Source organism: Convolutriloba macropyga, chromosome 6 (assembly GCF_964194025.1).
Source record: "Convolutriloba macropyga chromosome 6, txConMacr16.3, whole genome shotgun sequence".
In the NCBI taxonomy this organism is placed as follows: domain Eukaryota; kingdom Metazoa; phylum Xenacoelomorpha; order Acoela; family Convolutidae; genus Convolutriloba; species Convolutriloba macropyga.
In genome coordinates, this window is record NC_134473.1 from 59,609,063 (window position 1) to 59,634,175 (window position 25,113).

Sequence of the window (25,113 nt, forward strand, 5' to 3'; positions counted from 1 at the left end):
TACATTTCTAAATACTGATAGTTGTCAAAAATTAGAACATCAAAAGCGCAAAAAACGAGCATTGAAAAAATATTAGTAATGCAAATCAAATTTTGACACTTTGAATCAAAATTGGAAGAATTTTTGTAGAAGACAGCTGCCGCCCTTCCTCCAAAAGGTTTACTATCGAGAAATATAATGCAGGGCATTGGCTCATGGACTTATAACCGCGGACGGAATCAGTGTATTCAGCTAAGCAAAAGCTCGGAACCTATTTGTTTGCAAATGTACGTGATCATGTCCAAAAACGAATATTATTTCTTGTCGCTGACTTTAGTATGCAATTCAAGCGTTGTATGGCTTTCGAAACCGAAAGAGAAGCACCTCTTGTACTGGAGAAAGTTAACAAACACAATGTGTTTTCGGGACCTCGAGAATCGTGTTTCAACTGCTTGATGGAATTTTGTAGGAATCTGTTATGCTACTTGAGCAACTTTAAGCATAACAAATTGAACACCTTCGTAAAAAACCTTCCGCAAAATTTTGATTCCAAGAGAGCGCTTGTTTTGATGTCCTGTCGAATGTCGTCCTCAAGAGTGGTACTTCTATTCGCAAAGGTTTCATATCGCAAAAACTGAAGACAGAGATCTATTTTGACATCATCGCAAACCAAATGTAGCAGGCTGGACGAAGAATAACGAGTGTCATTTGGTGTCTTGTCTGTATAGCCAATCTTTGGAAATATTAGAGCGTGCCCTACTTTAAAAGACTCTCTGAGTGAGCATGATGATATCAAATAAACGAGATCTCCTACATAAACAAGGTCAATTCCGTCCGAAGGGTCTCTCTTAGTTAGATCGAAATGACATTTTTGAAACGGGAGTGCGTTTAAAAATCATTAAACATCATTTTTAGAGGCAAACTTAGAGAGTGCGCCTTTTCTTCATTAATGAGATCTTTCAACGCCAATTTTTTTTGCTCGGATCTGATCCTCTTTTTTTTCTGATTATCTGAAAAATATTTTTTTGATGAAATTGCATATACGACGTCAATTAAAGGTTCACAAATCTGAATGGATCTTTCATATACATTCATAATTGAAGAAAAAACACGATGACATTCAGAGATATCAACAACCATTCCAGAGAAAAGTTTGTTGGCCTTCAAAACAAATTACGCTTTTGAAGGATATGACATGTATTTACAATGCAACCAAATGCAGTGCCATGTTCATTGAGCTTTTCTTATACAGTTCATAGTGATGCAGGACTACCAGCCAGGTTAATTTCATCTGCATACAAAATAAGAGTGCAATTTTGATCTTCGATGAGCGGAAGTATAGCCACGCTATACATTGTCATAGCCATAGGATCAAATGCAAAAGCAGTTCAATGGTGAAATTTCATAAAACAAAAGAGGGAACATGCCAATATGTGCATCGTTGTTAGGATCTGCACTGCAGCAGTCAACAACCAAAGGGGGAAACCTGAAAGAAAAAATTGGTCCAAAATGTATGTGGAGGAAGTTATTTGATTAGTTAAGATTTTCAAATTCCAAAAACAAAAAAGTGCCTTTTCGCTTAGAAGAAAAGAGCGACCAAGAAATATTGGCCTGTCTTGGTATATACATAAAGGTCAATAACGATAATAATATTACCTGTCATTGGTATCAAAAACCAACTGACACGGGAATAATACTAAATTTTTGCAGCTATTAACTGCCTCCGCAAAATAAAAACATTGTTCAGGTGACGATTCACAGATATTTTGAACCAACAACTAATTCGATCAGTTGCTTAAAAAATCAAAAAAAGATGGAACAAAAAGTAAAAGTTGCATCCAGACCAATGGTCTTCAGAAATAGTCAACCAATTTTTAGATGAGATAATAACTCTCACTAGAGGTCAATTGAAAGCAAAACAAAAACTGCATAGGAAAATACAGAATTGTACTAATGCAAAACCGACAATTTGTCCGCAATACTTTGGCAAACACACAAAATTTTGCAAACAAATTGAAAAAATTACGTGCCTTGCAAATTAAAATCAATATAAGATCGTGCCAGCCCACCCTAATTTTATCGATAGAAATATTTATTCAAATCAGGTGGCATATGAGATGAAATAGTGGCTGCGTATACATCTATGGTGGCCAAACTAGCCGGCATGTGACCACCAGCATATCAGAACATTAAATGAATAATTCACATGTGGGTCAACAGATTCCGGAATGTAGTGGCTCCACGAGTTGTTGCAGTTGTTGTTGTTGTTGTCGTCGATTTTCAGGTTTCCTGAGGAGAGTTCTCCCTGTTGTTGGATTAGAATCGTGACCACTGATCTCCGCACAGGTGGCAATCTTATGCCAGCTGCCAAGAACGCAAGTTTTGCTCTGAGAACTTGTTTTTGACGATTTTTCATAAACTTTATATTTCGGGATTTTGACCAGTCAGATTTAAGAAATCCTGTTCATTTCCAATAATATTGACAATCCGGCTCATTCTGTACAGGAATTCATTTTCGCTTCCTTCGGTTCTGACCTTTTTCAGGTTAAAGAGTAGATTTTTTATCCTTTCTGCGTCACGCGGAATTGGAATGGGGCACAAATAGAATTTCTGCTCCAATAAACTCGAAAAGAATAGGCTGCTCAGTTGCAGATACATTGAGAGGGGCAGTGGGTCCACTGGTAACAGAAATTCTTCGTAGTTAAATTTGAAGTTGTTCGTTATCCACTTCTGTCCTCTCTTTCGAAACTTCACTCTTTTCTTCAAGTTCAATCGAGATACGTAAATAAACTGGACTCCATACATCAAAATTTGCAGTTGCAACTATTTGCAGTAACACATCTTCACTTTTTTGTTCACTTTGTTCGACAGATTTCTTCTCAAATACCAAAGTATCTTGTTAGTCTTTTTTAATCAATTTTCCAAATGCTCAGACCAGTTTAGCGAGTTATGCTCGGGATGCTTTGGGTTAAGGCAAAATTCTGAATTTCCCTAGGAATACAAAATATGGCTGAACTGAAAGTTCGGAAAAGTATTTACAATTTTTGAAGGCGTCTCCCAGTCCTGAACATCAAAATACATTGGTGGAATAAAAAGGGAAAATAGGTATGATCCCCCCAAGGGACGGAAAAGTAAACCCCGACTATGAAACATCGCAGCAGCAGGTTTTAAATTTACCACAAAACGCATTGTACGTTAAACTTACACCAATATAATAGACTCTAGGAGTCGCGTCTGGCCTCCCTCCTGCAGAACTACTCTAAGTATCATCAACTTCAGTTAAACGTTTAGAACAAGAATCTGAAACACAATCGCAATGCGCAGAATGGAGTTATTTGAACAAAAGAATAACAGATGTATGGTAATGATAACAGATGTGAACATGAAGTTGTAAATAATTTAAATATTGTGTATTTGAAAATTTTCCATTCAAAATATTTTTTTAGATATTTTATATAGAATTGTTGTCTCAGAAAAATGTAAATACATTTTCACTTTATCCTTTATAATTTGTGACAGTTTTCATTCTGACCATGAACGTAAAGTTCGAAAACGTTTGTTTTAGTAATCACAATTAATTTTGAATTGATAGATTAGTTTATTTTACAGCTGTTGGATCAGCTTGTGATGTACTTTCTTGGGACTTTATTGCTTTCTTATCAATAAGAACAGCCGTACATCATTTGTACAATGAATAGTCGGAAACATTGAAATATTTTTACAATGAATTTTCGGATTTTTGCGTTTGGTTTGATTCGGCTATTTGCTGTATGTTACCCCAAGCCTTTATCTTAATCGATCTGTTTGAACAGGGTACATACAAGTATTGTAATTAGAACCATTAGAACTTTTTATAAAGAGCATTTGATACTGAGATTGACTAAAATTTTACTCTTTATCGACTTTGAACTTCTTGCGTTAGGTTGTTGCTAGACATTAAAATCAGCTAAATTTACAAAATAGTTGAGCTTTCTTACAACAGCAATACTATCCTTAGACTGAAGATTTAAAAATGTCAGTACAAAATTGAAAAATTATTAACTCTAAATATATTCTCACCACAGACAAACTTGAAAACAAAGTCTTTAAACAACCGGTCAACAAATTTTTCAACAAGATTATTACTCGGCATAACACTCAACAGCAAAACTGTGAACATTGGGCTGCGCTAAGACTCTGGAACAGCCGCATCAGTGCCTTATTTAGACTTTTTGATTTCACGAACTACTGACAAGATCACCGGGAAATTTTTCAGGATGGGCTCATAATCTCAAAATATAATAGAAATCACTTTACTCTACGCACTCTACAATTAAAGTCTTGACGCTCTATCGCTTCAAGGTTTAAACGAAAGAAATGAAATTTCTTTTGTTTCTGAAACCGACTACGATTTCATCACGCTCCAAATCGTTATTAGCATTAGCAAAATCAAAACAGAATTTGATTTCAAACAGATTTGATTTTTGGACACCTTAAACTTCATAGACGCTTTGTTCAGAAAAGTGTTGCAAAACCACCTGCCAGATCCATTCAGACTGCTAGAAAAAAATAGCTTGGCTGAATAACTCACTACAGTTTTTGAAATAGAACAGCTGTTTCCCTTAATGCTTTGTTGATTTTCTTTTTGAAAAACTCAAAGAATGAATACTTCCATCTAGAGAAGTGTGAGAATATAATTTGCAGCAATATGTAGCAATCGTAGGTGAGGAGGAATATGATCGAGCTGTATAGAATATTCGAAAGTAAAATGCAGGAGATTATTTGAGTCTTCATCTTTAAACTGCCACACTCCTGCTTGCTGCTGTTGGTTTTTTTGGCACCATGAACCCTAGACACTAGGACGGCTTTCAAAATGAAAACCAAATTATAGCCATCTGGTGCAAAATTAAAATGCTGAAGCTGATGCTCATCAACAGTAATGACGGCGGATTGATAAAGACTGTTTTTGTATCCTTGAAAATTGCTCTCACGGAACGTAAAATTTTAAATCTGTTTTATCAATTAAAATACGATTCAAAGTAGATCGATTTTCGGCGCAATTTATGTAGGAACTGCATGTTTAAAAATTTTCGAACTCAATATATAACTCCCTAAACTCCCTGACTTTGATCAATATGAATTTTTTGAGCAATAAATGATTTATATGGAAAAATCATCATGCAAAGCTATTACAATCACTCTAAAGGGCGACTAAAAACTTGATTACTTGAATTCTGCAAAACAAATGGACTCCTCAGTTCAACCGACGTTTTTTACAATAGATAGTCTATGTTTGTCTGTGCGTGAGCATAAGACAACGAAAACTCGTAGTGACCACTTTTTACAGATAACATTGCCTAAAATGAAAGCTTCGTGTTTATATCCATTTAGTTCTGTTCTAAATACCAATGTGAGGGCTAGAGCACAATAAGTGCATCATATTACAAAGACTTTATAGCAAAAAAATAAGAAAAAACAAAGATCCTGTAAACTCGTTCTGTCTCCATAACATAGTTTTCTAAATTTTTAGAAAAATGTTTTTCAAAAAGATCACAGGTTTTCTGAGAGCAGTAAATTTATTTCACTGCTTCGATTTGGATTTTGACATAGGATATCAGCAGAGGATGCTCTGATGTCCTGTCAAATGTCGTCATCAATAGTGGTACTTATATTCGCAAAGGTCTCATGCCGCAGAAACTGAGGACAGAGATCTATTGTGACATCATCGCAAACAAAATGTAGCAGGCTGGACGAAAGATAACGAATGTCATTTGTTCTCATGTCCATAGCCAATTTTTGGGAAAATTAGAGCGTGCACTACTTTAAAAGACTCTCTAGGTGAGCATGATGATATCAAATAAACGAGATCTCCTACACAAACAAGGGCAGTTCCGTCCGTAGAGTCTCTCTTGGTTAGATCGCAATTACATCATTGAAATGGGAGTGCGTTCAACCAACATTTTACATCTTTTTTACAGGCAAACTTAGAGAATGCGCCTTTTCTTCATTGATGAGATCTTTCAACGCCAATTTTTTTTTGCTCGGGTCTGATCCTCTTTTTCTTTTCTGATTATCTGAAAAATATTTTTTTTGAAGAAACTCTGTATATACGGCGTCAATTAAAGTAACGGTTCGCAAATCTGAATGAATCTTTCTTATACATTCATAATTGAAGAAAGAACACGATGACATTCAAAGATATCAACATCTGTTCCAGAGAAAAGTTTGTTGGCCTTCAAAACAAATTACTCTTTTGAAGGATAAGACACGTTAATACAATGCAACCAAATGCACTGCCATGTTCATTGAGCTTTTTTATACAACTCATATTGATGCAGGACTACCAGCCACGTTAACTTCATCTGCATACAAAATAAGAGTGCAATTTTGATCTTCGATGAGCGGAAGTATAGCCACGCTGTACATTGCCATAGCCATAGGATCAAATGCAAAAGCAGTTCAAGGGTGAAATTTAATAAAACAAAAGGGAGAACATGCCAATATGTGCATCGTTGTTAGGATCTGCACTGCAGCAGTCATCAGCCAATGTGGAGGAAGTTATTTGATTAGTTAAGATTTTCAATTTCCAAAAACAAACATGTGCAAATTAGCTTGGAAGAAAAGAGCGACTAGGAAATATTGGCCTGTCTTGGAATATACATAAAGGATAATAACGATAATAATGTTACCTGTCATTGGTATCCAAAACTAACTGACACAGGATTAATGTTGAAATTTTGCAGCTGTTAAATGCCTCAGCAAAACAAAAACATTGTTCAAGTGACGATTCACAGATATTTTGAACCAACAACTAATTCGATCAGTTGCTTAAAAAATCAAGAAAAGATGGAACAAAAAGTAAAAGTTGCATCCAGACCAATGGTCTTCAGAAATAGTGAACCAATTTTTAGATGAGATAATAACTCTCACTAGAGATCAATTGAAAACAAAACAAAAGGTGCATCGGAAAATACAGACTTGTATTAATGCAAAACCGACCATTTGTCTACAATACTTTGGCAAACACACAAAGTTTTGCGAACAAATTGAAAAAACTATGTGTCTTGCAAATTGAATTCATACTAAAATTGTGCCAGCCCACCCTAAGTTTATCGATAGAAAGGTTTATTCAAATGAAAAGTTATATGAGATAGAATAGTGGCTGCGTATACATCTATGGTGGCTAGACTATCAGGCATGTGACAACCAGCATGTCGGAACATTAAATGAAATATTCACATGTGGGTCAACAGATTCCGGAATGTAGTGGCTCCACGAGTTGTTGCAGTTGTTGTTGTTGTTGTCGTCGATTTTCAGGTTTCCTGAGGAGAGTTCTCCCTGTTGTTGGATTAGAATCGTGACCACTGATCTCCGCACAGGTGGCAATCTTATGCCAGCTGCCAAGAACGCAAGTTTTGCTCTGAGAACTTGTTTTTGACGATTTTTCATAAACTTTATATTTCGGGATTTTGACCAGTCAGATTTAAGAAATCCTGTTGATTTCCAATAATATTGACAATCCGGCTCATTCTGTACAGGAATTCATTTTCGCTTCCTTCGGTTCTGACCTTTTTTAGGTTAAAGAGTAGATTTTTTATCCTTTCTGCGTCACGCGGAATTGGAATGGGGCACAAATAGAATTTCTGCTCCAATAAACTCGAAAAGAATAGGCTGCTCAGTTGCAGATACATTGAGAGGGGCAGTGGGTCCACTGGTAACAGAAATTCTTCGTAGTTAAATTTGAAGTTGTTCGTTATCCACTTCTGTCCTCTCTTCCGAAACTTCACTTTTTTCTTCAAGTTCAATCGAGATACGTAAATAAAATGCACTGCATACATCAAAATCGGCAGTAGCAGCTATTTGTAGTGACACATCTTCACTTTTTGTTCACTTTGTTCGACAGATTTCTCAAATACAAAAGTATCTTGTTAATCTTTTTTAATCAATTTTCCAAATGCTCAGACCATTTAAGCGAGTAGCATCGAATGGAAAAATCTGGATCTCCTTCGCAAAAGTAGAAAGAATCATGAACCTGGAAGCTAAACAGAACAGCAAAATGAAGCCTGGGCTAAGCACGTGAGACTAATATGGAGGCGGGAACTCAATCTAAAAATATTAGTTCAGATCATTTTATTGACTGAATTAAAGTGCAAAAACTCGTTTCTGCGTAGCAAAATGAGATTCGCAAAGCCCCCTCAAAAGGAATGCTTTGGGTTAAGGCAAAATTCTGAATTTCCCTAGGAATGCAAAATATGGCCGAAATCGAAAATTCCGGAAAAGTAGTTTCAAATTTTGAAGGCCTCTCCCAGTCTTGAACATCAATATACATTGTTGTTGTTGTTGGGGCTTCGCAGCGTTTTTGCTGCAGGGCCGATTTACGCGCAATCGTCAGTTGTTAAAATAGAGTCCATTTATTTCTGCATACATGGCAGTCACAAAAGGTTTGCCAAGTGCAGACGTTCTTATCGCAAAATTGTTTATTGACAAACTCCCACATTAGGTTTATCAGTCTCTTCTTGAGTCCGTAAGGTCTACTGAATTCGACATATTTCTCTAATCGGTTTGCGAGTGTGCAGTTCCGGAAGATGAATTCGCTTCCAGCTTTTTCCGTTCTTGTTTTTTGTAGCCGAAAGACTTCCTTTGTGCGTCCATTGGCGCTGGTGAGGTCAGGTAGTTCCTGGAAAAGTGGGTATGATCCAACCAAGGGACGGCAAAGTAAACCCCGACTATGAAACATCGCAGCAGCAGTTTTTAAATTTACCACAAAACGCATTGTACGTTAAACTTACACCAATATGTTAGACTCTAGGAGTCGCGTCTGGCCTCCCTCCCGCAGAACTACTCTAAGTATCATCAACCTCAGTTAAACGTTTAGAACCAGGATCTGAAACACAATCGCAATGCGCAGAATGGAGTTATTTGAAGAAAAGAATAACAGATGTATGGTAATGATAACAGATGTGAACATGAAGTTGTAAATAAGTTAAATATTGTTTATTTGTAAATTTTCCATTCAAAATCTTTTTTCAGATATTTTATAAAGAATTGTTGTCTCAGAAAAATGTAAATACATTTTCATTTTATCCTTAATAATTTGTGACAGTTTTTCATCCTGACCATGAACGTAAAGTTCGAAAACGTTTGTTTTAGTAATCACAATTAATTTTGAATAGATAAATCAGTTTATACAGGTATTGGATCACCTTGTGTTGTACTTTCTTGGGACTTCATTACTTTCTTATCAATAAAAACAGCCGTACATCGTTTTTACAATGAATAGTCGGATACATTGAAATATTTTTACAATGAATTGTCGGATTTTTGCGTTAGGTTTGCTTCGCCTATTTGCTGTATGTTACCCCAAGTGGAAGTGTTATATTAAGCTGAAAAATTACCAGATGTAAAAATGCTGTCCTAGACGCAATAAAATGCAACCAGTCTTACGAAACCAAAGAGCGTACCCCTGCAATGACAATCACAGTCGATAACCCGGCCTTCAGCCAGAGTGCTGATCTTCCCGGCGGAGAGGAGGCGGCCGAATTTTATTCACGCTATGAACCGCGAGAGGTTTTAGGCAGAGGGTTGGTAAGTGTGGTGCGAAAATGCATTCACAGAGCGACAGGCGACGTGTTTGCCGTAAAAATCATAGACGTTGGATCTGAAGAGGGCCAAAAAATTCTCGATGAAACAAAGAAGGAAATCGAAATTTTGAAGGTACTTATTTTAAGCAGATTTCAACCTTATTCCTCCCAAAATCTATTCATTTTCATGTTCGGTGAATCGCAAATTTTGATCTTTTCCGTTTGTGCCCCCTCCCCAAGTACGTTATGCTCCCCCAGTTACGTGTCATTACATGGTGGGGCATTATGTAAAAATGTAGGACGTGCGTCATTAATATGCACCCACTAATCTGGGGACAGCGATTTGGAAAAATTAATTGTAATTGCAATAATTGGCAATTAATTGATTGTAGTAATTGATTGATTACTCTATTCTAATTGCAATAATTGATTGGAATGGCACAATTAATTGCCCAATAATTGGCAAAATTTTGCCAGGTCGGAAACCCGCAACTGAAGAAAAAGTTCCCAGATCACAAACTTCTGTCAGAGATCGTATGTATTTTGACGGATTTGGGTGTTTAAAAAGTTTTCGTCGTTGATTAGAAATTAAATAATTCAGATAATATAACCATTTGCGTACATTTTTGGGTCAATCAAGGCAAAACTTTTCAAATCTACGAAAAAAAATGGATAGAGCATTAAGTTTTAATTCATCAATAATTGCAATTATTGCAATAATTGATTTTTATGTTTTGCCAATTAAATTAATTGATTGCTCCTCTTTTTGTCCAGCCAATTAATTGCAATTAATTTTTTCCAAATCCCTGGCTGGGGGCACAAACGGAAAAGTTACCCAGTGCGTCATTGCCTCATAAAATGCGAATAATTTGGAATTCCCCATTAGTCAATAATCCAATAATCGAATCCAATTATAGACCCCCCAGTCTATTGATTGGTCATATGAAGTTAGGTTATCATTAGTAGTATAAAAAGCTGACAGGGGTCTCAACGGGGGGGGGGGGGGCACTATGTATTAAGATTGGAATGCGTAAAGTATCCCCCTAGGGGGGACACTTTTGGGACATTTTTTGCAACGCAATTTTTTTTTGTCAAATTACAACGGGGTGGGACGCCAGAATAATTTTTGAAAAAAAATTGATTTTTGCCCGGAAAAAAGGGGGATAAAAAAACTTGTTGAAAATTTTTTGAAAAGTGGGGTCTAAAAAATTTTTGTTGATTTTTTGGCTTTAATCAATGTGAAATGTTTTGAAACATGTTTTTTTGATTGAAAAATTTTGCCGGAAACGCATTTTTCGGAAATTGAAATTTTGGTCCCATAGGGGGACAATAACTTGTAAAAACTTTTGAAAAGTGGGGTCTAAAATTTTTTTGTTGATTTTTTGGCTTTAATCAATGTGAAATGTTTTGAAACATGTTTTGTGAGTGAAAAATTTTGCCGGAAACGCATTTTTCGGAAATTGAAATTTTGGTCCCATAGGGGGACAATAACTTGTAAAAACTTTTGAAAAGTGGGGTCTAAAATTTTTTTGTTGATTTTTTGGCTTTAATCAATGTGAAATGTTTTGAAACATGTTTTGTGAGTGAAAAATTTTGCCGGAAATGCATTTTTCGGAAATTGAGTTTTGGTCCCATAGGGGGACAATAACTTGTAAAAACTTTTGAAAAATGGGGTCGAAAAAATTTTTGTTAATTTTTTGGCTTTAATCAATATAAAATGTTGTGAAACATGTTTTGTGAGTAAAAAAATTTGTCGGAAACGCATTTTTCGGAAATTGAAATTTTGGTCCCCTAGGGGGACAAAATGTTTAGGAAAATGGGGTCCAAAATTTAGGAAAATTTTTAACGCTATTTCACTTTTAATCAATATGAGAAGTTGTGAAACACGTTTGGTGTGATAAACATTCGTCTCTCCGACACACCCCAAACACTCCGCTAAACATCAGCCAATTACAATCACCACACACACACACACAACCACGCATGCACACACACACACCCACACACGAGCCACGCACCTACACCAACCACTCCCAAACACAACCCCCAAACACACACAATCACGCGCCACGCACCTACAGCAACCACACCCAAACACAACCTCCGATTTAAGTAAAATATTTCAACTGCAGTACATATATGCATACAAAAAAATCTATAAATTTACGTAAAAAGATTGAGCAGGAGATAGTTTTGATCTACCGACCTCTGGGTTATGGGCCCAGCGCGCTTCCCCTGCGCCATCCTGCTTTAATACAAACTTACAATTATGAACACGTAAAAACATAGAGAGATCAATAATAAATATATAAATAAGTACCTATATACATCCATATTTATATATATATATATATATATATATATATATATATAAATATATATATATATATATATATATATATATATATATATATATACATATACACTCATATATAGGAACTTGCATACATCATACAAAACTACATAAATGCATATACAAACATGCATACACATATACATACATACATACATACATACATACATACATACATACATTCATACATACATACATACAAACATACATACATACATACATACATACAAACATACATACATACTTACATACATACATACATACGTACATACATTCATACATACATACATACATACATACATACATACTTACATACATATATACACACATACATACATACATACACACATACATACATGCATAAATACATATATACATACATACACATTGATAAAAACCCCAGAGTTGTACAAGGAGACATGTTCTCACGTAAGTATGTACACAATTATGGTCATAATCACTTATGTCCATTAATGCATACATAAATTGGTGAAAACAACAGTAAAACAACTAACCTGTTAGAAGATGTATAAAATGATTAATGATATATTAAGTAGAGAGTTATTGGATCATGCCCAAACACATTCAGGTTCACAAAACATTCCGATTTAATTTGACCAATCGCAGTGCTGGATTTATCATTCGAGTTGACGACCAATCAGAATTGAAAGATTTATGAACAAAAACTCTAAACGCTCACGTTCAGTAAACAGTAAATAATGAACACAATTGTAACAAAAGACATCAAGCTCATTCACGAAAAAGTTTTATCACTGAGAGGTAAAATAAATTATACGCACATATCTTATCGACAGTTATATTGCGTAGCTGCTTGTTCTTTGTTAGATCCAGAAGTTGACGGAGAAATAGCACTTAAATTCAGACCCTATGCTGGTTTCATTGGAATTGATAATTCAAGACTAGATCCTTCACTGAAACGAAGCAAAGTGCTACGACTTCATGCTGCATTGCATGACGCCGCTGGATTTATAAAAGATTGTAGAAATAAAGGCCCTGGATATGTTTACGCTTTCCGTTTATCACCAGTAAACAATTGTCTTTTTGGCCACTTGACAGGAATATTGTTCATTCTATCAGTGAAAATTTTTCATTCACATTTGTTTCGTGTATTGGAATGCTAGAGACTTTTGGCAGCAAAGCGACAAATATAATTATCCTCAATCTCGAAGTTTTCAAAACTCAAGTAACTTGGATTCGTTATGAAAGAACTCAGTTTGTGCTCCAGTTACAACGATAAAATTTTTTTCAAACCCCCACTTAAATTCGCTGATTTACCCGCACACGATAGAAAAACTGTTATTTGGCTGACCAACAACCTACACGGTCTTGATTGGGACGAAGGTGATATACTTTATTGTGATTTGAAAACAGTCTGTCTAAGTTTCAGTTTCCGATTCACCCGGAATTTTTTTTTGTCAAAGGCATTGAAAAGTGTGAGCTCCTCAGTAAGCTTTTACATAAATCTGTTTATAATCTGGAGGATCTAAATTGTCCCCGAATCTCAGAGATAATATCAGAAGAACAAGTTCCCTCCTGTTATCTTCATTCAAATTTTCGTTCAACAAAGGATCAATTCTCAAATCACTGCGCAGAACGTAAAGTACGAATATTCTCACAGTGGACACAAAGTGATGCACAGAGAATACACGTCAACTTTAACAACCTATCTGTCAGACAACTTGAAGATATTCACTTGCTTGACTCCACTTGACGATCAACCTATTGTAATATTCAACAGAGTTCAGGATCCCTCTCCACCAATACAGAATTATTTTTCAAGTGATCAACAGAACCGAGCGAACAATCTCAACAATAAGCCAAACGCTGCACAACAACCCTGTTACAATTCGTTTTATAGCACAGCAGCAAAACGTTATTTTGCAACCATTACTCTTTCTCCCGACGAGCTAGACAGCTTTAAAGCTTTCCTGCCCGTGATAGATAATTTCTATCACTTCCAACTGTACGTAAAAAATAAGCAGAGAGCTCGAGAACATCGGAATCAGTTCAATTATGGCTATGATCAAAGCAAACCAGAAGCCTATGCAGTCCCCCAAAGAGCAGCGAATCCCACGTTGGAAGCAATGGGCGGACAAAAAAGTTCCTCATTTTAGATTGAAGAAAACACCACCAGAACGTGAGCTGTCACTAAAAGAGATGCCGAATGAGCTGCGGTTATATGTCTTGGAACACCCCGAAATTGAAAAAGTCTAGTCAACCATCGTTCAATGAAAATGACTCATCAACTGTTTGTTATCAACTAGAAATAGAAAGTCATATTAAAGGTTTCAATTTGTTTGAGTTCTGGTACATGAAACAGTTGCGCAGTGAATAATTGAAAAATTTAACATTCTATATCATTCTTGTTTCAATTCACTTTTCAATTAATTATTTTTCTCCAATGAATCAAAGAGACGAGGCTGACACCGGTATCAGCAATTTAGTCTTTGATGTAAACAACAAGGAGAGGCCCCCATGGCGTTGTTGTTCAAATTCAACAGTGCCAAGGTCCGAAGTAATATTTTTTGTTCAAGTGAGTATCATTGTCTTAATGATCATTCTTTGCTTCTCTATGCTCTTTCTATTATCAGAAAGCTGTGAAGAGAAATCAATTTGGATTGCTCTCTTATCGAGTTTAGTTGGTTACATTTTACCTAATCCCGAACTATGAACAAAGTTATTCTTACACATGACAGGATATTCATGTCAATTGTAGGACCAAGTGGCTGTGGTTAAACAGAACTCTTGTTTCGAATGCTAAAAGGTTCGACCTTTTGTCCACGTTTTGAGAAAATTTATTATTTCTACAAAGAGTTCTAACCGCTTTTCAAAGATATGCAACGAGTTATATCAGGGATTGAGTTTCTAAAATACTCAGGCTTTGATATAACAAAAAACTTATCGCACTGTCTGCTTATCTATGACGATTCATGTGAAGAAATCTTCGACGACAAAGAATTTGTAAAAGTAGCCACCTCAGGACGTCATCGGAAACTACATGTTATATACATCAAGCATAATTTTTTCCATCAAAGCAAATGGTCCAGAACTTTTGATCTGAATACAACACACATAACTACTATTCAAGTCGCTTCGTAACATTCAACAAATTGAGTATCTTGGAAAACAGTTGAATTGTCTCCAACTGATAAAAGAAGCATACAAACTAGCAACTGCAGAGCCCTTTGGACATTTGATGGTTGATCTCGACCCTAAAACCAGCCAGGGTTTACGCTTTTCATCGCAACTTATTGGACCAGATCCTTCTATTTTTTACATTTCGTCCCCTGAGGCAGTCCTTACAACAATTACAAATGAAAAAGAAACATTTGCTTATGCTCAAGCAATGGGCAAATAACAGGAATGAGAACACAGCTCAAATAAAAACATTACATCAGGGCGATTTCATTTGGTTTTTGAGTGACTGTGTGATGAACGTACTCTCTGGAGTTGTACCAATCAATAAAGTTGAATTAAAAAAATTCGAGAAACCACTCCGTAAACTTGCAGACAGGCGAGTTGAAAAAAATGAGAGAATCAAATATTTTCGATCAGATTCTGGAATCCATCTAATTAAACTCATTGCGTTACCTTGTATTGCTTTTTTGGAGCAAAATGCACACTGAAGAGTTTGTGCTAATTCCTCGCCAAATGTATGCGATTGAACAACCTGAAATTGCTCAACTTCTCAACAAAAAAATGTCCAAGAGAAAGCAAAACAAATATCACTGTTGCAACGAAGCAAGTCTCCACCAGCACCTTCTACCACGCAACAGCAGACAGATAATATTTTGGAGAATGTCAAAGATGAGTTGAATGAGACTAGAGATGACAAAATTGATACAACATTTTCAACTTAAATCAGGGAGCGAGTTTTGAGAGATATTAAACACCTTGACCGAAAAAAGTTTGAAAAAGCGAGCATAATATTAGAAGAAAATAGAAGAGACAGAAACTCTATCGTGGGATCAAACATCAAGACTAATGGTTAATAAGTCAAGCACGGGAATTCTTGTCTCAGATTTTCTTTACGATCTACAACAAACCACATCTAAGCTTTCACTCGAACATTACAAAGTGCTGACCTTTCTAGATATTAGTTCACAACTAATTTGTAATACTTACGCAAAAAAATTTCTTGCCTTATCACCTAACGAAAAGTTACAGTTGTTTGAGGATGAACCAGAAAACGAAGAATCAGGAGTCTCGAGAACAGAAGAATCAAAAGCTTCTGGCGACGATGAAGGAAATCCAACCGTTTAGCTTGTGGACAAATTACTTCCTCTCACGTTAAACACTTGAACAAATTATACACAAAAGGTAGTGCAGCTTTTGGTAGCATTGCTAGTTTGAAGAAAACCAGCGGGTGTTCAATACCTTCATTCAAAAGCCCCATATACAAAAAACAAGCAATTCAGAAAAACTTTTCCGAGACTAAAAGCTGTTGCATACAGAATAAATGAAATCTGGTCTGTCGATGTGGCGTATATGGATAAAGTTGCCCATCACAACAATGGAGTAAAATATTTGCTGGTGGCTGTTGATGTTTTATCGCGATACCTACGAGTGCAACCAATGAAGGCTTTATATGCAAAAGACGCTGTTGAAGCGTTCAAAAAAATGATCCAGCAGAAAAAACCAGAAAGGGTTTGGACAGACAAGGGATCCGAGTTTAAAGGTGAATTCAAAAAATTTTGTGAAAAGAAGGAGATTCATTTATATTTGCTGAGAGAAATATTCGATCGCTCAAATATTTCTCTGCTGAGAGAAATATTCGATCGCTCAAAAACATTATTCACAAACACTTGGAGGAAATGTGGACTTGGACTTAAATTAAGGAATTGCCCCAGTTTGTAAATACTATAAACAGTCGTGTTAATCATGTTACCCAACTTGCACCTAATAAAACTTTCAAAAAACATGAACCGTTTCTAATATCCCTAGCAATTAGCACAAAAAAGTACAGACGAAAATACGAAGAAGGAGACCTGGTTCGGATTGCAAAGCCAGACGAAATATTTAGGAAAGGTTATAGACAAAATTATACAGACGAAGTCTTCACAACGTGAGCTGTCACTAAAAGAGATGCCGAATGAGCTGCGGTTATATGTCTTGGAACACCCCGAAATTGAAAAAGTCTAGTCAACCATCGTTCAATGAAAATGACTCATCAACTGTTTGTTATAAACTAGAAATAAAAAGTCATATTAAAGGTTTCAATTTGTTTGAGTTCTGGTACATGAAACAGTTGCGCAGTGAATAATTGAAAAATTTAACATTCTATATCATTCTTGTTTCAATTCACTTTTCAATTAATTATTTTTCTCCAATGAATCAAAGAGACGAGGCTGACACCGGTATCAGCAATTTAGTCTTTGATGTAAACAACAAGGAGAGGCCCCCATGGCGTTGTTGTTCAAATTCAACAGTGCCAAGGTCCGAAGTAATATTTTTTGTTCAAGTGAGTATCATTGTCTTAATGATCATTCTTTGCTTCTCTATGCTCTTTCTATTATCAGAAAGCTGTGAAGAGAAATCAATTTGGATTGCTCTCTTATCGAGTTTAGTTGGTTACATTTTACCTAATCCCAAACTATGAACAAAGTTATTCTTACACATGACAGGATATTCATGTCAATTGTAGGACCAAGTGGCTGTGGTTAAACAGAACTCTTGTTTCGAATGCTAAAAGGTTCGACCTTTTGTCCACGTTTTGAGAAAATTTATTGTTTCTACAAAGTTCTAACCGCTTTTCAAAGATATGCAACGAGTTATATCAGGGATTGAGTTTCTAAAATACTCTGGCTTTGATATAACAAAAAACTTATCGCACTGTCTGCTTATCTATGACGATTCATGTGAAGAAATCTTCGACGACAAAGAATTTGTAAAAGTAGCCACCTCAGGACGTCATCGGAAACTACATGTTATATACATCAAGCATTATTTGTTCCATCAAAGCAAATGGTCCAGAACTTTTGATCTGAATACAACACACATACTACTATTCAAGTCGCTTCGTAACATTCAACAAATTGAGTATCTTGGAAAACAGTTGAATTGTCTCCAACTGATAAAAGAAGCATACAAACTAGCAACTGCAGAGCCCTTTGGACATTTGATGGTTGATCTCGACCCAAAAACCAGCCAGGGTTTACGCTTTTCATCGCAACTTATTGGACCAGATCCTTCTATTTTTTACATTTCGTCCCCTGAGGCAGTCATTACAACAATTACAAATGAAAAAGAAATATTTGCTTATGCTCAAGCAATGGGCAAATAACAGGAATGAGAACACAGCTCAAATAAAAACATTACATCAGGGCGATTTCATTTGGTTTTTGAGTGACTGTGTGATGAACGTACTCTCTGGAGTTGTACCAATCAATAAAGTTGAATTAAAAAAATTCGAGAAACCACTCCGTAAACTTGCAGACAGGCGAGTTGAAAAAAATGAGAGAATCAAATATTTTCGATCAGATTCTGGAATCCATCTAATTAAACTCATTGCGTTACCTTGTATTGCTTTTTTTGGAGCAAAATGCACACTGAAGAGTTTGTGCTAATTCCTCGCCAAATGTATGCGATTGAACAACCTCAAATTGCTCAACTTCTCAACAAAAAAAATGTCCAAGAGAAAGCAAAACAAATATCACTGTTGCAACGAAGCAAGTCTCCACCAGCACCTTCTACCACGCAACAGCAGACAGATAAAATTTTGGAGAATGTCAAAGAGGAGTTGAATGAGACTAGAGATGACAAAATTGATACAACATTTTCAACTTAAATCAGGGAGCGAGTTTTGAGAGATACACCTTGACCGAAAAAAGTTTGAAAAAGCGAGCATAATATTAGAAAAAAATAGAAGAGACAGAAACTCTATCGTGGGATCAAACATCAAGACTAATGGTTAATAAGTCAAGCGCGGGAATTCTTGTCTCAGATTTTCTTTACGATCTACAACAAACCACATCTAAGCTTTCACTCGAACATTACAAAGTGCTGACCTTTCTAGATATCAGTTCACAACTAATTTGTAATACTTACGCAAAAAAATTTCTTGCCTTATCACCTAACGAAAAGTTACAGTTGTTTGAGGATGAACCAGAAAACGAAGAATCAGGAGTCTCGAGAACAGAAGAATCAAAAGCTTCTGGCGACGATGAAGGAAATCCAACCGTTTAGCTTGTGGACAAATTACTTCCTCTCACGTTAAACACTTGAACAAATTATACACAAAAGGTAGTGCAGCTTTTGGTAGCATTGCTAATTTGAAGAAAACCAGCGGTTTACCAAGATCCAAAGTTGTTCAATACCTTCAGTCAAAAGCCCCATACACAAAAAACAAGCAATTCAGAAAAACTTTTCCGAGACTAAAAGCTGTTGCATACAGAATAAATGAAATCTGGTCTGTCGATGTGGCGTATATGGATAAAGTTGCCCATCACAACAATGGAGTAAAATATTTGCTGGTGGCTGTTGATGTTTTATCGCGATACCTACGAGTGCAACCAATGAAGGCTTTATATGCAAAAGACGCTGTTGAAGCGTTCAAAAAAATGATCAAGCAGAAAAAACCAGAAAGGGTTTGGACAGACAAGGGATCCGAGTTTAAAGGTGAATTCACAAAATTTTGTGAAAAGAAGGAGATTCATTTATATTTGCTGAGAGAAATATTCGATCGCTCAAATATTTCTCTGCTGAGAGGAATATTCGGTCGCTCAAAAACATTATTCACAAACACTTGGAGGAAAAGTGGACTTGGACTTATATTAAGGAATTGCGCCAGTTTGTAAATACTATAAACAGTCGTGTTAATCATGTTACCCAACTTGCACCTAATAAAACTTTCAAAAAACATGAACCGTTTCTAATATCCCTAGCTATTAGCACAAAAAAGTACAGACGAAAATACGAAGAAGGAGACCTGGTTCGGATTGCAAAGCCAGACGAAATATTTAGGAAAGGTTATAGACAAAATTATACAGACGAAGTCTTCACAGTTTTCAAGGTTGCCATCCTCAGTCCACCAACATACAACCTTATAGACGCAAACAACGTTATAATTGAAGGTAAATTTTTTGAACCAGAATTAGTCCAAGTGAACATCCTTCCTGTCGAAGACTAAACATGAGTATTCATAAAGAATTTACTATTGATTTGATATCAAATGCATCAATGGAATTTTTACCAATAATACTATGGCCAAGTTTCGAAATCAACTCGCCCAACCATTACAGTTAGATGGAAATTGACAAGTTGCCCTTGCTTCAATATCATTTCCATCAAATATCAATAATGTAAACTCAGCCGAAATAGTTGCGTATGTCAGTTCTGGCGCTGAACTTGATGCTTCACATAACCTCACCGGACAACTTCGAAGAATTCGCAAAGGTATATACAACAGTTCAGAAGAGCTTCTGGAAGAATTTTTTCGAATCGCTCAATTGAAACAGTTTGACTATGATTTTGACACTGTAACGCAAAAGTTAGTTTTGAAATTTGGACCTAACGAAGGTTTGTCATTCGAAGATGAAGAAGTACCCAGTATTCTTGGTTTTAAAGGAACGAAAGATATTTCACATCATGGTTTTATTCATATTGGTTACAAGTCAGAAAATGCAGGCAACTCTTTGAACCGACATGTTGGAGATTTTCCAGTTGGTATCACTTGTGGATCACAGTTATATTTGTATACATTGATATAATTGAAAATCAGAACGTTGGTGATGTGAGAGTTCCGGTAATAAAATTCATTGAGTCTCAAAGACGTTTGAGAAACGGTAGCATAAAAACAGTGACACTCATATACCATAAGTCCTACACAAATTTGGATTACAGGCCAATATTATCAAACAACATTCAGAACATCCAGGTAGAGTTGAGAAACGAAACTGGAAAACTCATTCCTTTTACTGGAACCGGAAAAGTTAGTCAGTTTAAAATTTCAAAAAATTATTTGATATGAAAGCATACTACAGCAATCAAGCATCTCAATCATTGCCGCATTTTTCCGGACACTACAGACAAAGAGGCAGCGGTTTTGGGGCCCTTGCTGCAGGTATTGGAAGAGTTGCTCTGCCATTAGCACTCAAATTTCTCTGGCCCGCAGCAAAAAAATTTGGTCGTGATTTATTGGTTCAGGGAGCACCGGAGTTAGTAGAAGTTGCAACCAAAAGAAAGTCAGCAAAACAAGCACTGAAAAATACAGTAGCCAAAACAGCTCGCAAACAAATAGGTGGATCTCTTCAATCACGTATTGCATCAGGTTGTAAAATATTTAAACGAAAAAGACGACAATACACGAGACCTCGCTCAAACCAAAAACGAAAAATCTCAACCAGAAGAATCATTTCTGGAAAACCCCGTCCAAAAAGGAGTCGTCTCGATTTTTTCTCGCGAGTGAAAAATGCGAACTAATATTGTAATACCGTCTGAAGCCACTCACAGTTCTTTAGACTTATTTGAAAAACCACCTTTGCTGGTAACATTTGATCAATCATTCGAGCAAACAACAGGACCGCTTTATTCGCCCTCAGGATCATCATTGGAATTTGAAGTTGTTGGTGATCGCAACAATTTTATTGACTTGCAAAAAATTTACCTGGAGATCAAGTGTCAAATACTTCAAACAGATGGAACGGATTTGCGCTACACACATGGTGACGCAAATGCCAGTGATCTTCCATTTTTTGCTAATAATATCCTTCATTCACTTTTCGCCAACTGTACTATTTCTGCAAATGGTATCAAAATTTCAACAGCTAATGGACACTATGCACACAAAAGTTTCATAGAAACTGAATTCTCTCACGGTACAGACGCAAAGAAAACTTGGTTAATATGTCAGGGTTACGAGTATGAAGAAAACCCCGGAACTATTCCAGCAGCAATTTCAGATATAAGAAAAAGAACAGTGCGACAATCCGCACGTATAACGTTATATGGAAAGTTTGCGGTTGATTTCTTTTCATGTGAGAAACATTTGGTTAGTGGAGTTACGTTACGCATTTCAATGAGAAGATCTCAAGATGACTTTGCCGTCATCAGCGAGGACCCAGCAAAACACTACAAGGTCAAAATAGATGAGGCTAATTTATTTATCAGGAAGATGACGGTGTCAGATAATGTTGTAGGTGCAATTGAGAAGACATTATTGAAAACTCCGGCAATTTACCGATACAATGAAGTAATTACCAAAACATTCTTGGCTACAACAGGCCATCAAAGCTGGAAACATGAGGATATTTTCACTAGAGAGCCAATCAGAAGAGTAATTGTTGCATTATGCGTTGGTACAGCATTCATCGGTACCAACACCGCTAATCCATTCCATTATCAAAAATTTGGTTTAAGAGAGATAACCATTTATCGAAATGGTTTTGCAACGGCTGGAACTCCAATGTCAACAACTGATAACAAGAGGTTGTACTACAATTCCATGAGTGCATAAGCCTATGTAGAAAATGGCCACGGAATACCTCTGAGTGAGTTCGCAAACCATTATATAATGGTATTTGATCTGACCAGCACTCAAGAGGCAACTCATGACTTTTTTCATCCAGAGCTCACAAATTCATCATTGTCTGTCGAACTCAAGTTTAATGCAGCGTTAGCTCATAACGTTGAAATATTTTTTCTTGGGGAAAAAGCATCTACGATCTACATTGACTCTGCAAGAAACGCATCCAAAAACGCTCTTCCCATGATCACATACTAGTGGACGAAGACCAAATTCATCTTCAAGTGCAAAAGTGTAAACACCTCAAACTCAAATTCAGAGGGGTTTACGCCGCTGACAATTATCCTCTGAACTTGCAGACCAACACATTTGTTATTGTTAATGCATCACGATCCAACTCTATTGGTACCCACTGGGTAGTGCTAGCTAAACGATATGCATACCCAATAATATATTTTGCAGATCCATTGGCTCTACCCTTGACTACCTACAAGGATATTTTCAACCGTTTACAACAGTGTGAAGACTTGGAGATAATGGTGGATATCATGGAACATAGAAGAGACATTCAGTCTTCATTGCAATCCTCAGACTCCCAGCTTTGTGGTTTATTTTGCATATATATTGTTCATTATTTTTATAGTGAGAAATTTCCATTTGTACCTGATGTAAATGAATTAAAGTTGCTAGCTTTTGTAAAACATATGAAGTAAAACTTAATTTAATTTGGAAACAACAACATTTTTTTTGAATATCAATTTTTACAAAATTGAGGTAATGAGTTTGAGTTTTCTCGCACAAAACTCCCTTGGCCACTAAGCAGAATATCCATGATCTGATAAAGAGTTGAGGAGTGTTCACCTAGCATAAGCTGACAAAATCGTTTCATAGTTACATCAGGGACTGTAGAAGAACGTTTGTTGACCGTCAAAGTACTAATAGATTTCGCTAATAGATAATGATTGGAGCCAAATGTGCAACCTTAGATAACTGTTGCAGATGAATGATAATCATATGCAAAATTTTCAATTGTTGTGTTTTCAAGTTTTGGTTCTGTCTCACAAATATTGTACTTGAAACGTTTTTGGAATTTCTTGAAATATTCAGGACTGTTTTCATACATTGCCTCAACCATAACGAACAAAAAAGAAAAAGCTTATGAACAAACGTTGAAAGCATAAACAATGACAGGAAGCAAAAGGTATAATAGAAATTATTCCGAATCCTCATCGACTTTTACAGACGTTTTTGGTATCTTCTTTTGGCGCTGAGTCGGTGTTTTGCCGGCCCGTTTTGCTGGACTTTTTGAGTCATCAGTTGAATCTGGCTTTAGAATTGAATCGATCAAGCCAACTGGTTGATCAAGCATTTGTTCTAGTTTTTCAATGTTCTGACATATCAACCGGAACTCTCGCGCCGAAAGTGTATTTTTTTGATTGAAATCCCAATGTTCACTATCACGTTTGAACAATTTCAAGGATAAGCAGGTGCCAGTGGTATGATAAGTCTTAACGGCAGCCCTAACAAGCCGTTTTTCATTGAGCGAGAGATCCAAATGAAAGTCGCTTTACTCAGCATCCATAGATAAAACATTACTCATAATGCTGCATATATTGAGACAAACTATCAAAGTAATCTGAAATGATAAATGACTAATACATTACAGTTTATTGGAATCTGAACAATTTCAAACCCCACGCAAACATGTCTAGACAAGATAACAGCTGAGCAAACAAACCCGCCCACCCTAGCGTGTAAACAAATTTATACTCCTCTATATCAGCTCTGATGTTTATTCGAAATATGAAATTCAAAAGATCGGAAAAAATATACCCCGCTGAATCAAGACCCATTCAATGTCACAATTGTCCAAGGCAATTTAAAAATTTTTATTCACTAATGCAACATCGCCGGGGCAAGGATTATAAAGGCCATAGCAGAAAACAGTTTTACAAGTCCCGACCTTTAAATCTAAAAACTGACAAATTTTCATAAGCAATGGATAAATTAGCTCGCCTCCTCGAGTCTATTTATATTTCCCGAGGGAACCCCAATTCAACTTAGTTCAATATGACATAATTCTATTTATAGACATGACGGAATAATGCTGAAATGGGTAAGTCAACTAAACAAAAACGTCTGCAACAATTTTTTAATCTATCCGCCATTGTTCTTTCTTGTTGTTCAATATAAGTTTTGTGAAAATTCTTTAGTTCTTTGTCATCTTATTACATTACTGCAAGTCTTTTGTTACTTAACCTTCTAGAATTTGCTTTCATCTTCGAACCTGCTTTTCCTTGCAGTTCCATACCATATAAACAATTTTTCAGTTCTGTTCTTACTAGAATTGGTTCTAGACTCTGCTGTTAAGTCTTCATAACAATTTCCTATGAAAGAAAACTGTTTGCTTTGTTACCGTTTAAATCCGTAAAATCGGAACAAAAACATCTCAATTGTTTATCCATCATCTGCAATATGTCTGCTGAATATTTAGAAATTGCAAAGACAAGTGAGCGAGGCACTCGAACCCTTGAGCGAATGTGTCACAACTTCAAAAATATTGTCCTTGTGCAGGAAAGCTTTGATGAGAAGACAGAATTATGGCACATAAAAAACAGCTTTATTGTTCCAATTAATTACATTGAACCAATACTAGAATACACAAAACAACGATTTATTTCAACTTACAAAAACGCCAGGAAAATCGTTACGACAAGAAGAGTCTCCATAAGCTCATC

General features: G+C 36.1%; 1 protein-coding gene across 1 annotated transcript in view; it reads left to right on the forward strand.

The window, feature by feature from the left end:
- The window catches only part of LOC142341811 (phosphorylase b kinase gamma catalytic chain, skeletal muscle/heart isoform-like), a 236,509-nt gene that overhangs the window by 177,454 nt on the left and 33,942 nt on the right, over positions 1 to 25,113 (forward strand). The window contains exon 2 of the mRNA XM_075393054.1: positions 9,355 to 9,672. Coding sequence (XP_075249169.1) covers positions 9,427 to 9,672 — 246 coding nt within the window. The 5' untranslated portion in view covers positions 9,355 to 9,426. The remainder of the gene's footprint in view (positions 1 to 9,354; positions 9,673 to 25,113) is intronic.